General features: G+C 38.5%; 1 protein-coding gene across 5 annotated transcripts in view; it reads left to right on the top strand.

Annotated features, from left to right (window-relative positions):
• Window positions 1-18,141, top strand: part of diaph2 (diaphanous-related formin 2) — an 877,667-nt gene that overhangs the window by 166,557 nt on the left and 692,969 nt on the right. For all 5 annotated transcript variants that reach the window (XM_022683643.2, XM_022683642.2, XM_049484129.1 and 2 more), the window contains one exon: window positions 9,737-9,876. In XM_022683643.2, the coding sequence (XP_022539364.1) occupies window positions 9,737-9,876 (140 nt within the window). The remainder of the gene's footprint in view (window positions 1-9,736; window positions 9,877-18,141) is intronic.

Below are 18,141 nucleotides of genomic sequence, written 5' to 3'. Positions count from 1 at the left end.
TGACGCTGTGAAGGAGCTCCAGCAGCTCATTTACGGGAACAGCAATGTTATTTTGTTTACTATTCTGTTTATTGTTGATGTAAAAGTTGGGTTTGTGCTGCTGTGTGTTCATGTGTGTGTAATAAGTGGGGGTGTACGCTCTGCTCGGCACAGCGCCTGTGTTAACGAGATAGCGATGAACGTCTGACTGTTAGCGTCTGTCTAGGTTGTATTCAGTCAGTGGAGCTCCTGTGTTTTCTGTTACCAAGATAAACAAGATAAAACTCCAGAAATGTACCTGAACACACCTCATTTCCAGAACACCACGCCCATCAGTGTAGATATATTCAGTCATAAAAAAACAGTGCAACATAGCAACAATAAACAAAATAAGATACAATAAAATCTCTAAGGTATGGGCAAATTAATCCAATAAAAAAAGTTTATTTTTTATATTTATTTAAAGTCACTAAATAGTGTTAACCACCATTCGTGTAAGAATGGATGCGCATTTTTGCTATACTTCTTGATATTTAAGCAACATAACAGTTAAACATAACATTTGTGTGTGCGCATGTACACATATATGTATTGTATATGTATATATGTATTGTTTCGCTTGTGTTTTGCACGGAAGTGTGAGCTCCCTTCTGTAAAGCTGTCAGTCAAACTCTAATGAGAAATAAATTAAGGAGTAAAATAATTGCCACCACTTGGCTTTGATATGGCTTGATGTTCACTAATTGCCAAGATTGTATCTGTATTATTTTGTGAGAGATCAGTGGGGCACTTTTGTAATTTTCATTAATCACATACGTACAAAAGAGCGGTAATTAAAACCCTCCTTATTCCCTCTCTTTTCTGGGCATTTGTAGCGGGAGGAGAATATTAATAGGGGTGGATTCATTACAGAATACAAATTGAATACAATACGCTTTTCTTTTATATCATCACTATTAGTCAGAAACATTTAGAAGTGTTTACTTCTCTTCTTTGGTTCTGAGCAGAAAAGCACAAAAAAATGAAATATGATGTTGAAACGGAGGATAATGATTCGTTAGTGATGATTTCTCTCTGTAGTCTGTAGTGTGGCTGAGTGATACGACTGACTGATATACTTTAAGATACTTTACTTTAACACAGTTTTTTATTTTAGAGGGTACATTAAAGTGTTCAATCAGCTTAAATACAGATACACACTCAAAAGGACTCAATATATATATATATATATATATATATATATATATATATATATATATATATATATGTATATATAATAACAAAAGAATAAATTACAAAAAAATGACTCAAATATTGTTCAATATATTCAATCCAGGGATGTTATATTTTATATTTTATATAATATAAAATAAAAAATATACAGTTCTGAAAAAAATGAAGAGAGCACTTTAGTTTCTGAGTTTCTCTAAATTTGGCTATTTATATTTGTTTTATTCTATAAACTACAAACAACATTTCTCCCAAATTCCAAATAAAAATATTCTCATTTCGAGCATTTATTTGCAGAAAATTAGCACAATTTGAGAAATGGCTGAAATAACAACAAAAAAGATGCAGAACTTTCAGACATCAAATAATGCAAAGAAAACAAGTTCATATTCATAAAGAGTTAATTTTAAGAGTTCAGAAATAATCAATATTTGGTGGAATAACCCAAATGGATTTTAATCACAGTTTTAATTTCATGCATCTTAGCATCATGTCCTCCTCCACCAGTCTTACACACTGCTTTTGGATAACTTTATGCTGCTTTACTCCTGGTGTAAAAATTCAAGCAGTTCAGTTTGGTGGTTTGATGGTTTGTGATCATCCATCTTCCTCTTGATTATATTCCAGAGGTTTTTAATTTAGTAAAATCAAAGAAACTCATCATTTTTTCCAGAGATGTATATGATAAATATAGACAAATGTGTTTAGATAAGTAGAATATAATAGAAATGTTATACACACTATATATGGTTCTCATATCTGGATATGTATGATAATGTGTGATATACAGTATGATACTGAAATGCAGGTTGAGTTTTTACAGGTTTATTAGGACAGTGTGTTGGATCAGTTGTAGTTCTGGTTCTGATTGGTGAACTGGACCCTCTCAGGACCGTAGCGAGACGGCGGGCGGGTTCAGGAGGAGCGGGTCAGGGGACGCTCGGCTCTAAAGTGAAATTGACAGGATGGCTGCAGTAATTGCGCTGTGCTGCTCTGTTGTCTTTGGCAGGAAATGGCGTTATTGACAGGGACCGGTTCAATAACTGTAGAAGATGAGTCCTTCAGAGCTCTATATATACATACAGTTACTGTTCAACCCAACCGCCATTCCTCCATCCTCTCTGTCTGTCTGTCTGTCTGACCAAATGACTGAATTACTGACAGACAGTCTGTCTGTCTGTCCGTCTGTCTATCATTCATTCAGTCATTCACATATTTGTCTGTGTATCAGTCATTTGGTCAGTCATTCAGTGAGTCAGTAGGTCAGTCTGTCTATAAGTCAGTGGGTCAGTCACTCATTTACTCAGTCTTTCTGTCTATCAGTCATTCAGTCATTTGGACAATTATTCAATACGTCAGTCAGTCTGTTCATCTGACAGTCGGTCAGTCTTTCACTTAGTCTGTCTTTCTGTCCCTCAGTCATTTGGTCAGTCATTCAGTTAGTCAGTCACTCTGTCCATAAGTCAGTTTGTCAGTCATTTCCTCAATCAGTCATTCACTCAGTCAGTCAGTCTGTCCATCGGTCATTCGGTCAGTCATTCAATGAGTCAGCCAGTCAGTCTTTCCAACAGTCAGTCAGTCAGTCAGTCAGTCAGTCAGTCAGTCGGTCAGTCGTTTGGTTAGTCATTCACTCAGTCAGTCTTTCTGTCCTTCAGTCTTTCGGTCAGTCATTCAATGAGTCAGCCAGTCAGTCTCTCCATTAGTCAGTCAGTCGGTCAGTCAGTCATTTTGTCAGTTATTCGCTCAGTCATTCTTTCTGTCCTTTAGTCATTTGATCAGTCATTTAATGAGTCAGTCAGTCAGTCAGTCAGTGTGTCCATAAGTCAGTTGGTTGGTCATATCATCAGTCAGCCATTCACTCATTCAGTCTTTCTGTGGATCAGTCATTTGGTCAGTCATTCAGTGAGTTGGTCAGTCAGTCTGTCCATAAGTCAGATGATCAGTCATTCAATCAGTCAGTCTTTCTTTTTGTTAATCAGTTATTTGGTCAGTCAGTCATTCAATCAGTGAGTCTACCTCTCAGTCTGTCTGTCTATCAGTCATTCTGTCGGTTGTTCAGTCAGTCATTAACTGAGTCAATCATTGAGTCTATCTGTCTGTCTATCAGTCAGTCAGTCTGTCCATCAGTTGGTTAGTCATTCGATAAGTCCTTCAACCTAAACCTCTCATGATAATTGATTTTGCTCAGACAGTATAACGTCCTGAATATAATAATAATAATAATAATAATAATAATAACATTATTATTGACATATTAAGACCATTTTATGCCACTGATATAATGATAGTATATAAACAAAGTAATTATTTCCAACCTTTCAAATAGATATTAATCAATTAAATATTATTAAGGATATTTGGACGAAGATAAATAATAGAGTACCAGCTTATGTGCATCTAATTATGCGTTATTTAAATGGTCTTTCATTGTTAAGAAAAACCCAAAAGCCAATTGAGATCATATATGTCTATATATTGTACAATAAGTGGATAATGCAATTATTGTGGCAGGCCCATGCCTGTCCATCTGTCTGTCTCTCTGTCTGTCTGTCTTTGTCTCTCTGTAGCGAGTCTGTCTGTCTGTCTGTCTGTCTGTCTGCATTATTAGTGAGGTCTGGCACAATGTTGAGATGATCTGATGGGATGGAAGAGACTGGGGTCATTAAGCAGCATATTATGGTCTGTCTTTGGTTTCCAGAAGTAAAGGTCAGTGAAACCAGAACCAGAGCGTCTCTGGCGTGGAGAGGAGCTCGGCCTTATGGGAAATTGGTCGGGGGTTGAGGGGAAAAGCGCGAGAGGAAAATACCACGTCCGCTATTTCACTATTTATTATTTATACGTAACGGCTGCTGTGTGAAATAATAAGCGACAGGCTTGTAGATGCATATATATATATATATATATTGTGTTCACCAGATATCACAACAAATGAAGAAATAACGACAAGATCTGCGCAGAACAGGGTAAACAGTTAAGTGTAGATCTGAGCAGAAAATAGACAGAACATTAGGAACAGATCATCTCAATATATATAAAAATTAGTGGTATCAATCGATAAAACAGTTTAATCAGATTAATCACAACAATATTCTGTGATTAACTGCGATTAATCACACTTATTCTTCTGAAGACCCAATTTTTATAGTGGATATTTAAATGCAAATTAATGAATTAATAAATGTAAGAAATGTAAAAATAAATGCGATTATATTTATATTAGTGGTGTCAATTAAAATACTAGTATATACTTTGTTGTATGTTTGAGGGGAGATAAATAATAAAGAATATAAGGAATTAAATTAAATAAAGGAAACTTGTTTTACTTTATTATAAACATCTCAGCTTGGTTGTAAGAATTTCTGAATTAGAGCTTATTTAGCTGAGTATTAAATAACATTTTCACACCTGTAGGTGTGAAAGTTTCTATGGTCAGGATCAGTTGATGCGTTTGTTTATTTGGAGCGTTTTTTTTCCCTGTGTTTGGTTTGGTTTCACACAGGCATAAAAACCTAAACGCACCAGAATGTGCACCAATAAACCCTGTGAGCACATCGTGTTCTCTGATAATATCTATATCTGAAATATAGTGAGAAGATTCCTTGTTCCATTGTGTATATCTGGTATATCTGTGCAGTATGAAGCTGAATTAACACACTTTTAAAATACACTGTCTTTAATGGGAAGTACAGCACAGAGTCATGTAGCTGTGAGCAGTGAACACTGCACACACTGCGCATGTAAACAGCACAGAGCAGCATGGAGCAGCAGAGGCAGCGCTTGTTCATAGCAGTATATTCTATAATCTGGCTAATATATCAGATTAAACTCACCTTTTCAGCATTTTAGCTCAGTTTAGCTTTTCAGTCAATTCTTTTAATAAACGATTATCGTACAAAAACGATTATATTAACAGACGATTATGTTATGGGACGATTAGACTAATGAACGATTATATTAATTAAAAATGTATTTAACTCTTGATGTATGAATCAGTATATATATTCGTACAGTAGGATAGTAGCAGCGTTACGTTGCATTACGTGCTGCAGCAGACTGGGTCTAGGATAACTAGGTAGGAAATATCTGGAGAAAACACAATACAGTGATTTTGTACCAAAATTACAATTTTTATCATACTTTTACACATTTTCTTTCCTCCTTCTGCTGTAATTCAGCTCTGGGTTTAATTCAGTCACTTCCTCTTTTGGTTCGCTCGTCTCGCCGTTCCTCAGAAGGTTCTGAAGTCTGAAGGTTCGAGTTCAGAAGGAGAAATTCAGGATGATGCAACGCTTCGTTGGGATTTATAAAGTGTGTGTTAAAGTCAGTGTAGCACTTCCTCAGAGTTTTTGAAGGCGGAGTGAAGGAGATAAGATTGACAGTCTTCATTCGGCTCATCCTCGTCTTCACTTGCTTCTGGAGATGAGATATTGTTGCTGTTTAATTTTGGCATCTCGGCCGGTAATCAAAACAGATTTGAGCGGCTGGGAAAGACATGACTGAACTGCGCTACGCTGCTTATCAAATCAGAGGAGACGTGCTGACAGAACTGTTTACATGCTGTTTCTAGTAGCATCTCTGTCTTTTTTTTCCGTCGGAAAAGCATGACAACCTAAATATACAGTACTGTATGATTTAGAACAACCCCTATTGTTTAGTACTTTAGTATCAGAGCTGTTTTACCCAGACCAGCTGCTTTTTAGTTTATCTGACCTGGTTTAGACTAGAGCTTAGATCCAGTAAATATAGCGTTAAAACTATGCTTTTTAAAAACATTTTCGGGCTGTTTGAATGAACTTAATTAACATTGCAACACTGAAGAAGCATAGAGCTATTTTATTTTATATTATTTAATAAAAATGTTTATTAAGAACAGATCTAGAAAAGATTAAAACAAGAACAATGCAAACAATAAAGCCTGAACATCACTGAACTAGGCTGTGAGAATGATGTCTAAATGACTTTCATCTAATATAATTTTATACGGTTAAAGAATAGAAAATACTTTCTTTTTTTTTTAAATAATTTTATTTCAATTTTTTCCCATTTTCTCCCCAATTTACACGGCCAATTACCCAACCCTCTCATTAGGACTCCTCCTATCACTAGTGATGCCCCAACACACCAGGAGGGTGAAGACTAACACATGCTTCCTTTGATACATGTGAAGTCAGACTCCGCCTCTTTTCGAGCTTCTCCTGATGCAGCATTGTTGAATAGCATCACAGCGCTAACACTCGGAGGAAAGGTTCTGATACATCAGCTCACAGACGCCCTGTGATGCAGACATCACCCTAGTAGTGATGTGGGGAGAGAGCGCCATCTACCCACCCGGAGGGAGCAGGGCCAATTGTGCTCCCTCTGAGCGCCGGCAGCTTGATGGTAAAGCTGCATGAGCGGGATTCGAACCTTGCGACCTCCCGTTCATAGTGGCTGCACTTTAGACCGCTGGACCACTCGGCGCCCCACAGAAAATACTTTCTAAACAACAAAAAAAAAATGATATTGAGCCTATAGTCTAAGTGCAAAAACACAAAAAAACAGTAATAAGGCTGCACACTGCAATGCACAGCGCTGCAACGTTTTATAAAACACAATTTGATTTGTTACTTTGCTATATATTGATTATCACGTGATAGATTTGTATAAAATAAAAATATTATAAAAAAAAAAACAGACGCCTACACCACAGACTATTTTCTTGATCCCGACACGAACCAATAGCTAATATCGCCCTGGAGTGTTTCCCCAATGTAGCGCTGTTGGCTAGCGCTAGCATTTAACCGCTAACGCTAATACTGCTGCACTCAGCTTTAGTGGAAATCTGGAAATCTAAGCTTACTGTAAATAAACGGAAGTGCATTTCTCACCCAAATAAACAGGAGAGTTTTCAGGAGAGAAATCTGTGTACATTAACATTCAGCACTCGTTTAACTTTAAAAGAATATATATATTTTAAGTATTCCTTTTTTTTTAACTTAACTTACTTTTAGTTTACCCAACTCCAACCTCCACCCAGCAGCGAGACGAGCTAAATTAGAAGAAAAACATGGCAACAGCCCTGTTCCTTACTAGTGTCGCTTAAAACGTGCCTTATAATCCAGTGCGCCTTATCGTGCGGAAAATATGGTATATACAGCTCTGTAAAAAATGAAGAGAGCACCTCAGTTTCTGAATCAGTTTCTCTGATTTTACTATTTATAGGTTTATGTTTGAGTAAAATGAACATTGTTGTTTTATTCTATAAACTACAGACAACATTTCTCCCAAATTCCAAATAAAAATATTCTCATTTAGAGCATTTATTTACAGAAAATGAGAAATGACTGAAATAACAAAAAAGATGCAGAGCTTTCAGACCTCAAATAATGCAAAGAAAACAAGTTCATATTCATAAAGTTTTAAGAGTTCAGAAATAATCAATATTTGGTGGAATAACCCAAATGGTTTTTATTCACAGTTTTAATGTATCTTGTCATCATGTTCTCCTCCACCAGTCTTACACACTGCTTTTGGATAACTTTACGCTGCTTTACTCCTGGTGCAAAAATTCAAGCAGTTCAGTTTGGGGGTTTGATGGTTTGTGATCATCCATCTTCCTCTTGATTATATTCCAGAGGTTTTTAATTTGGTAAAATCAAAGAAAATCATCATTTTTAAACGTTCTCTTATTTTTCCCGGAACTGTATTTGTGTATATAATATATGTGTATATATATATATATATATATATATATATTTATGTATAGGCTTTTAATCTGGAGTTCTCTGGAGTTGTGTATGAAGTAGTCTGGCTGTTGAAGCCTGTAGCTGAGAGTATGTATGAGTTTTGGCAGACTGAAAGTCGGTATCTCTGCTGGCGGTTCGGACGGTTGTATAGATTTGAGTTTCGCAACATATTGCAAATCCTCTCTGCGGAGTTTCCTCTCAGATCCATTTAGCATTAGCCTGTCTGCTGTGCTCTGCTCTGTAGTGGAGGGAAGTGTTCGCGGCACTTCGGCAGATTTGGCAGAGCTTCTTATTGAGTGCATCTCTGTGTGAGGAACAGAGTCGGCGGCGTGGCGGTGAGGGGGGTTGTGGGCACGGTTAAATCGTGGCCTCTGATTGGGAATTTGGATAACACCCATAACCAGCATGTAGAACCAAACACCTGCTGCCCTGAACTGATCTCTGCTGCTTTTGTTTGCGTTTTTTGTGTTTTTTGCTTCACGCTGGGAAAGTTCAGAGATCTGCATCGTTCAGTTCTCGCCGGCTCGTCAGGTGGGCGCTGGGTATCTGTCAGGGCAGCAGGTGGGGCGCGAGATGATTGAAGGGAAAGCGTAATCATTCTCACCTGTGTGAGAGAGAGAAAGATACAGGTACTTTTTTACTTTTTTTTACTCAATGTTGCACCAAAAACACAGTGGGGGCTTAGTGGTTATCACCTATCGCCTTTAACAGGTGCAACAGGACTTGTAGCTGGATCCTGTGAAAATGGCAGTGCGTGAGCCACCCGGGTCCTTAAGGTCTTGGTAGAGACCAAGGGTTGTCCTGGGGCAGGGGAGCCTGGGGCTGCCTGTGAAAAGAAAACAGAGAAAACAATGCATTAACATTAAACAGTAAAATTATAACGAATACTTACCTGGACGTACAAAGGGTTACATGTCAACTTGTCTGTAAATATGTAAATATTGTACAATAACAATTGTGTACAGTTATCTTACCCACCTGCCCACTAATTAATTACTTGTTGGTTAAGCCGGGGGTGGGCTAAGAGTATTTAAGGGCAGGCAGGTACATTATTGGGGTCACACACTGGTTAAGCGTGACCTAACACAAACATTTCCCCCAAATTACAAATAAAAATATTCTCATTTAGAGCATTTATTTACAGAAAATGAGAAATGACTGAAATAACAAAAAAGATGCAGAGCTTTCAGACCTCAAATAATGCAAAGAAAACAAGTTCATATTCATAAAGTTTTAAGAGTTCAGAAATAATCAATATTTGGTGGAATAACCCTGGTTGGTTTTTAATCACAGTTTTCATGCATCTTGGCATCATGTTCTCCTCCTCCACCAGTCTTACACACTGCTTTTGGATAACTTTATGCTGCTTTACTCCTGGTGTAAAAATTCAAGCAGTTCAGTTTGGTGGTTTGATGGTTTGTGATCATCCATCTTCCTCTTGATTATATTCCAGAGGTTTTTAATTTGGTAAAATCAAAGAAACTCATCATTTTTAAGTGTCTCTTTTTTTTGTCCAGAGCTGTATGATGTCTATTGTAATGGATGCAGGGTTTGATAGGGTTAAAGTTGTTTTTTTTTTATATAGAATTTTATATAAAATGTTCAGTTCCAGTCCAGAAGTGACTGGCGGTGAGTGACAGCGCGCTATCTGCTGATGTGTGTATTAGGAGTATTAACCGGGCCGTTGTGTGTGTGTGTGTGTGTCTCTGATACAGATGTTGTAATTAATGTATGACAGATTTAACAGGCTGTTAAGAGCAGCGCTGCAGCGGCTGATTCTCTAATGTGTCTCGTTACCGCAGGGCGGGCTGAGGAACAGCAAGCACGAGTGTACGCTGTCGTCGCAGGAATACGTGCACGAGCTGCGCTCCGGCATCACCGAGGAGAAGCTGCTCAACTGCCTGGAGTCTCTGCGGGTGTCTCTAACCAGCAATCCCGTCAGGTCTGTGAATTCTGTCACTCAGATCAGCCGAGTCTGACGTTCCTAACGCTTCCTGCATCTCACAGCCTTCATATTACAGTCCTCTCAGAGTTACACTGCTCATATTAATAACATAAAACAAGATAACACTCTATTAATACCAATAAAATTAGCCTACATCCACACAGCAGGTCCGAAAAGTGCTCCAAATCTGTCTTTTCACACTTTTAACCCTTTTAAAGTGATCTACTTTATATTTTTTAACATTGGTCAGAAAAGTCTGAACAGTTAGCACTTCTAAAGTGACATTAAAAAGTGGTAAAAAGCAGCAGAGCTTCACGTGAAGTTTCAGTTTCATCTTTTCCAACGTCACAGAGAAGATGAAACCAAAACAGTGCTAGCCATCCCTGGTTAGCAGCATAGCTAGCTCTGGTTAGCAATGCTACTCAGCTCTGGTTAGCAATGCTACTCAGCTCTGGTTAGTAATGCTACTCAGCCCTGGTTAGAAGCGCTAGCCAGCCCCAGTTAGCAGCGCATCCCAGCCATGGTTAGCAGCGCTACTCTTCTAGTCAATCGCAGTTAGCAGCGCATCCCAGCCATGGTTAGCAGCACTAATTATCCCTGGTTAGCAGTGCTAGCCAGTCCCGGTTAGCAGCGCTACTTAGCCCTGTTTAGCAGCGCTACTCAGCCCCGGTTAGCAGCGCTAGCCATCCGCAGTTAGCAGCGCAAGCCAGATGCTGTTAGCACCGCTAACTCCTTTATACTCTGTAATTCAGCATAATGGCTTTAGCCATCCCCGCTTAGCAGTGCTACTCAGTCCCGGTTAGCAGCACTAGCCATCCCCGAATAACAGTGCTACTCAGTCCCTGGTTAGCAGCACTAGCCAGCCCGGGTTAGCAGCGCTAGCCATCCCCGGTTAGCAACGCTACTCAGTCCCGGATAGCAGTGCTACCCACCTGCGGCTAGCAGCGCTAGCCATCCGCAGTTGCTGTTAGCACCGCTAACTCCTTTATACACTGTAATTCAGGATAGTGGCTTTAGCCATCCCCAGTTAGTAGCGCTACTCAGCTCTGGTTAGCAGCACTAGCCAGTGCTAGCCATTCCTGGTTAGCAGTGCTACTCAGTCTTGGTTAGAAGCGCCATCCACATTTAGTTAAAATTCATACGTAATTTGCACTGATGATTTTTGGGACAATTAAAGGATTTTAGGTGCGCCTTATAGTCCAAAGAATATGGTACACATATATACAGATGTACTAATTCAGATAGAGATGTGATCTATAATATATATATAATATATATTATCTTCATATATATATACAGTATAAAATAATAAATGTATTTTCTGCAGAGCTGACAGCTCAGTGTGAGGAAGTTGTGAGTCTGAGCTCATTTGCTTTGCTCCGAGCGGCTCCGGCTCGGCGTTCTTGGAGGACCTGTTAAGATGCTAATTGGAAAAGTGTCAATGGGTCTTTTACTCCGGGTCCGTGCGGATCCTCAGACCCAGTTAAACAAGCGCCGCCCGCAGCCTAGCTGTCTAAATTAGCATGGCCTGCAGTCACAGCGTCGCTCACCGCTCTACCTGTTACACCCCGTCCATTAGAGAGAGTCCAGTTCCTACACTTCAGACACGGTGCTGTTCAGCAAGGCCTTAATAAATACACCCCCCACCCCACACACACACACACACACACCTCATACCTCACCTCTTCACCGTCACTTCAGGCTCAAGAGCCTCCTCACATTTACTGTCCTACTTCTGTGTATCTAATTTTTTTATTTATTTTAAATCATATTTCAGTATAGTTACAGTAATTTTATAATTTTATATTTTATAGTTACAGGTATTAAAAACCTGCGTATTTGCACTTTCTGTCACGTTGTGTTTATTTATGTGTTAATGCTTTCACCTGTTTCATTTTTAGCTCCGCCCCCTCGTTACCGTTGTTCAGGTGTTTCCTGTTTTCTGTATATATATATATATATACAGAATATATATATATATATATATATATATATATATATATATATATATATATATATATATATAGCCCTTTGTTTTCAGTCTCTGTTGTCAATTCTTGTACATTGTTAGGCCTGTTAGGTTGTTGGTTTTCCTTGTGTTCCTTGTTTCTACGTTTTTATTTATTTCTGGCTCTTATTTTGTTTTCTTATTTATCATTTTTAAATTCTCTTCTTCCTGCTTCAGAATCCTGACACTTTCTGTGTGGCTGACATCAGTTATCTTCTCAATATGCACAGTAACTGGTGTTCATTGTTGTTTTTCTGTGTTTAACTGCACTACATCCATTCTCCATTAAACACACACAGTAAAAACTCTACTTTTATACTTTACATTTTATTGTATTTTTTTGTATCTGTATTGTTATATCTTCTTATACCTTCTTTTGTGGAACATGTACTATCTAGTTACATCATAGTTACAGTAGTTCAGTACTTTAGTCTCCTTTCACTTTCACTATTTATGTAATTTACAGGGACAGTGCACATTAATCATCATCAATAATTCATAATGTAAATGTGTTAGATTTAGCCAAATTGCTAATCGTCATCTGCATGGGAAGATCAGTCCTGCAAAACACTTAAATAAAATCAATAAAGCACTCATACATTGTATAAAACACAACATATGACCTGATTAAACATGATTACAGCTGCTTTTAAAGATGTGTGTTCTTTAACCATATTTTCTGTTTTTTGGAGAATACACCAGTTGCTTTTTTCTTCTTTTTTTTTCCTACTTTTAAAAAAAATTACACACCTTTCATCTCTTATCTTTTGAGATGCCACATAGTGGTAAAATCAATACAAACAATATAAAGAAATAAGAAAGTAAATACAGTTAGTATGTTGTATTAAGTTACATCATTCCATTATTTGAAAGCTCTTAAAAAATGTATATCCATATTTCTAAATTGATGTTCCGATAACAAATAAATTGTGTACCGTTTAATAACGTAAGTTTCTCTGAATGGAAAATTATCGAATTAATATAGCTGACGATTGGTTGAGACGACGTTTGGTGAAGATTGCATTTGGTAGAAATTGCGATTGGTAGAGATTGAGATTGATAGATACTCCGATTGTTTGAGAATCAAATTGGTAGAGATGGCAATGTGTAGAGATTGCGATTGGTAGAGACAGCAATTAGCAGATATTGCAGTTGGTAGAAAATCGAATTGGTAGAGATTTTGAAGGGTAAAGACTCCGATTGGTAGAGAATTGAGATTGGTAGAGATTAAGAGATTTAGAGACTCTGATTGGTTGAGATTTCGATTGGTAAAGACTCAGATTGGTAGAGAATCGAATTAGTAGAGATGGCGATGGGTAGAGATTGCAATTGGTAGAGATTAAGATTAATAGAGACACAGATTGGTTGAGAATTTAATTGGTAGGGTAAAGACAATGATGGCAGAGATTACCATGAGTAGAGACGGCAATAGGTAGGCATTATATTTGTTAGAGATTGCAATTGGTAGGGATTTGGATTGATCGAGATGGCGATTGGAAAAGATGCCGATTGGTAAAAATGGTACAATCAGGTTGTTTAAAATTCACCAACTTCTTAAATTAATTATAATGACTTCAAATTTGCGCTTTACCAAAAAAGTTGAGCAGAAAGTAAAAAGTTAAAATACTTTTCTCTCAGTCCCGTGCCCATTACATGTGTACCAGGATTCGAGTTTGTCTCCCAGTGAAGTTGTGGAATGTCACCTTCCCCTGGTGGACGCGGACGTGGACGCGGAGGGTCTTCAAATTTAATTTGGTCCCAACAGCACCGAGCAGCACTCAGTGACAGGAGACCCTCTCAATTATTTACAGCCCACTGTCTGAGAGACGCTCTTAATGTGAATCAATGAGTGCTGAATATAAAGTGGTCATCACACGGACGGCACCGCGGCGCTCCCGTTCAGATGACCCTGTGCCGAGGGATGCCCGGCAGGACGGCGCTTTGATCAGTGGATATGTTATAGGCGTAATTTGTATATACCGCAGACTCTCGCACTAATAGGCTTTGGTTTGGTCTCTGGAGAAATGGTCTGGTTCCTCCTGAAGCAGAGGTGTGTTCCACCGGAGAGCAATTAATAGATTTCCACCAACAATCCACCTCAACATCTCCCGTACCGCAAAAACAAAGGTAAAAAAGGTATAAAAGAACAAACTAAAAAACTTCACTTTCTATTCTTGTTAGAAACTTCTAAAAAGTAAGTTATAGAAAAGAGTGCATCAAGGTAATCTATTGTTTTTGCTCTAATTAAGGGCGTTTTTATACCTAAATGTCTGGACCACAGTCTAAACTTCAAAGGTAGAAGTTCAAAGGTGTGTTACATTGTATTCTGTACTGTATTTAGTCCAGTTAGTTTCAGTTTTAGACTGTAGTTTAGTATCTGAGTGCACTAAACAGCTTTATTACATCAGAAGTTGAATTTCGGCAGAATACCAGTTCTTTTAATTTTTCTATTGTTTAATGGGTAACAATAGCCTGACTCAATTTCTTGTAATTTCTCATTATTGATCCGCCATGGGGGGTCAGGAGTTGAATTTCGTTACAACACTAGTGCTTTATCTCTTTCTATTGTTTAATAGTTGACAATAGCCTGACTCAACCTTCTGTAATTTGTTCATAATTAATCCACCAAGGGGAGATAGGAAATAGGAATTGAATTTTGTCACACCATTTTTTTTCTTCTTCTGTTGATTAATGAGTGACAGTAGCCTGACTCAACTTTTTGTAATGGGTCATAATTGATCTGGGAGTTGAATTTTGGCACACCTCTAACTGTAATAGTCTAACTCAGCTTCCTGTAATTGGTCGTAGTTGATCCGCCAAGGGGAGTCGGGAGTTGAATTTCGTCAGAATACCAGTTCTTTTTCTTCTTCTATTGTTTAATGGGTGACTGTAGCCTGACTCATCTCCCAATAATGGGTCATAATTGATCTGGGAGTTAAATTTTGGCACAACACCACTATCTTTTAATTCTGATAGCCTGACTCAACTTTCTGCAATTGTTTGGAATTGATCCAGGAGTTGAACACCCCAGACTTTTTTCATCAATTGTAAACTCGGTCACAATAGCCTGACTTCCTGTAATTGTTCATAAATAATCCACTAAGGGGAGTTAGGAATTGAATTTTGCCACATCATTTATTTTTCTTCTTCTATTTTTTATTGGATAACGATAGTCTGACTTAACTTCCTTTAATTGGTCGTAATTGATCCGGGAGTTGAAGTTAACATAACAATCCTACTTTTTTTTCAATTGTATAATGGGTCACAATAGCCTTTCCTGTAATTGGTAGAAATTGATCCGCCAAGGGGAGTCAGGAGTTAAATTTCAGCGTAACACTAGTTATTTTTCTTCTTCTTCTATTGTTTAATGAGTGACAAAATCTGACAAAACTTAATGAAATTGGTCGTAATTAATCCACCAAGGAGAGTTGGGAATTTGAATTTTGCCACACCATTTATTCTTCTTCTTCTGTTGTTTAATGGGTGGCAATAGTCTTACTCAACTTCCTGTAAATGTTTAAAATTATTTTTCTGAGGGGAGTGAATTTCGGCTTAACACCAGTTCTTTTTCTTCTTCTTCTATTGTTTAATGGGTGATGATAGCCTAACTCAACTTTCTGTAATGGGTCGTGGTTGATCCACCAAGGGGAGTTAGTAGTTGAATTTCATTACAGCACTATTGCTTTTTCTCACAATAGCCTGACTCAAGTTCCTTTAACTGGTCGTATTTGATCCGGGAGTTGATTTTTGGCACAACACCCATACCTTTGTTAGTCAATTGTATAATGGATGAAGATAGCCTGTAATTGTAATTGCAACTTCCAGTAATTATGTCATAATTAATGCACCAAGCGGAGTCGGAAGTTGAATTTTGGCAGAATACCAGTTCTTTTTTTCTTATTCTTGTTTAATGAGTGAAGATATTTCTACTCAATTATTGTTAACTCGTAATAATAACTCGTAATTGATCCAAATCTCTAAACCAAATAGAACTTGTTTTCATGCTTCAAACGAACAGAACAAAACTAAACCAACTACTTTTTCTTCTCTTGGGTCAAATTTTGCTCCTTTGGTTCTGTACCATGATTCACGGCGGCGTCTTTTTTTGAACACCTGCTTTTTAGGTCGGGACCAAACAAGCTGAGGTATAAAAGAGCCCTCAGTGTTGTATTGTCTTTCACGGCCCATCGATTTTAATGTCCTGTACAGCCATTTATTTACTTTCCTGTGTTCCCGACACCATTAAACTCGGGACATTAACCCAGCTTCCTCTCGCTCTTCTTCTTCTTCTTCTTCTTCTACTTCTTCTTCTACGTCTACTTGTACTTCTTCTGCTTCTTCTTCTTCTTCTTTTTCTTTGTCTACTTGTACTTCTACTTCTTCTTCTTCTTATTCTTCTACTTGTACTTCTTCTTCTACTTCTTCTTCTTCTACTCATTCTTCTCCTTTTACTTCTTCTTCTTCTTCTTCTACATCTACTTCTTCTTCTTCTTCTTCTTCTTCTTCTACTCATTCTTCTCCTTTTACTTCTTCTTCTTCTTCTACTTCTACTTCTTCTACTTCTTCTTCATCTTCTTCTACTTATTCTTCTCCTTTTACTTCTTCTTCTTCTTCTTCTTCTACTTCTTCTTCTTCTTCTACTCATTCTTCTCCTTTTACTTCTTCTTCTACTTCGTCTTCTTCTACTTCTTCTTCTACTTCTTCTACTCATTCTTCTCCTTTTACTTCTTGTTCTACTACTTTGTCTTCTACTTATTCTTCTCCTTTTACTTCTTCTTCTACTTCTTCTTCTTCTACTTCGTCTTCTTCTACTTATTCCTCTCCTTTTACTTCTTCTTCTTCTACTTCTACTTCTTCTTCTTCTTCTTCTTCTTCTTCTTCTTTTTCTTTGAGTAATTCGCTCCTCGTCCCTCGTTTAGAGGAGTGTGTTGTAAAGTTTGGACCTGCTGGCTGGAAAAGAATGGTGTCAGCACATCCTCCCATTGAAAGGGCAGAGTGTGCCCACAGGCACTGGAGGCCTGGACCACCCTCTGGGTGTTTGGAAGGGGTCTAAACTTGGGGTGGGGAGCCGGGGGGGGGGGGGGGGGGGGGGCTGAGCGATCGCCATCTCGGCCGCCCACAGAAGGCCAAGGCTTGGCGGGAGAATGGCACCCTGGGGTCTGAGACACGATGACGCCTGGGTCTCCTCACCGCTGGGTCCACGTCTTCCTTCCTTCTTCTACATCCCACCACCCCCTCCATCCAACCCCCCCCCACCACCACATTACAGCGTTTTGCCAGCCTGCCAAGGTTATTCACAATTATTATAAATAGAGTTAATTATCACGGATCACAACACACAGGGAAATGAGAGCCGGTGCCCTCTGCTCTGAATACGCTATGTTAATGTAACCTTTACAGTGTTCTGGCTTTATGTATCTGAAATAACCGCGGAAAAAACAGCAGCCTCATACACTGCCATTTAAAAAAAAAAAAAACCTGCCTACTTACGGCTGGAGAACAGCCCCAACCCCAACCATAAAAACAGAAAAAAAAGTTGGGGAAAAAAGTATGGAAACTTGTTTTTTTGAAGAGAACGTGATCCGGTCTCAATCCAACCCAGCTATCAAATATACTCCTGTTTTTATTTGAGCTAAACTGATGATATAAGACGCAGTTTAATCTCATATACAGGTGTTGGAGAATGAAACTGAAGCACCTGGTTTTAGAGCACAGTAATTGATTGTGGTGACGGACAGTTCTGGTGGAAACAGGAGAGTTGAGGTGCACATTGAATTCTGCGTGATTTGATCAGCCGTGGTTTTATGTTTATTGGATACAATCCGGGTTAGCACCCGAACATCCCTTTCAGACAGCTTCCTCTTACAGCATCCACAGTTAATCCTGTTGGATGTGGTTGGTCCTTCTTGGTGGTATGCTGACATTACCCTGGATACCGTGGCTCTTGATGCATCACAAAGACTTGCTGTCTTGGTCACAGATGCTCCAGCAAGACGTGCACCAACAATTTGTCCTCTTTTGAACTCTGGTATGTCACACATAATGTTGTGTGCATTGCAATATTTAGAGCAGAACTGTGCTCTTACCCTGCTAATTGAACCTTCACACTCTGCTCTTACTGGTGCAATGTGCAATTAATGAAGATTGAACACCAGGCTGCTCCAATTTAGCCATGAAACCTAAAATTCCACACTAAAATGATGACAGGTGTTTCAGTTTCATTGTCCAACCCCTGTATATTAGCCACATAACAC

Source organism: Astyanax mexicanus, chromosome 10, assembly GCF_023375975.1.
Source record: "Astyanax mexicanus isolate ESR-SI-001 chromosome 10, AstMex3_surface, whole genome shotgun sequence".
NCBI classification, from domain to species: domain Eukaryota; kingdom Metazoa; phylum Chordata; class Actinopteri; order Characiformes; family Acestrorhamphidae; genus Astyanax; species Astyanax mexicanus.
This window is presented reverse-complemented; position numbering and strand designations above follow the sequence as displayed.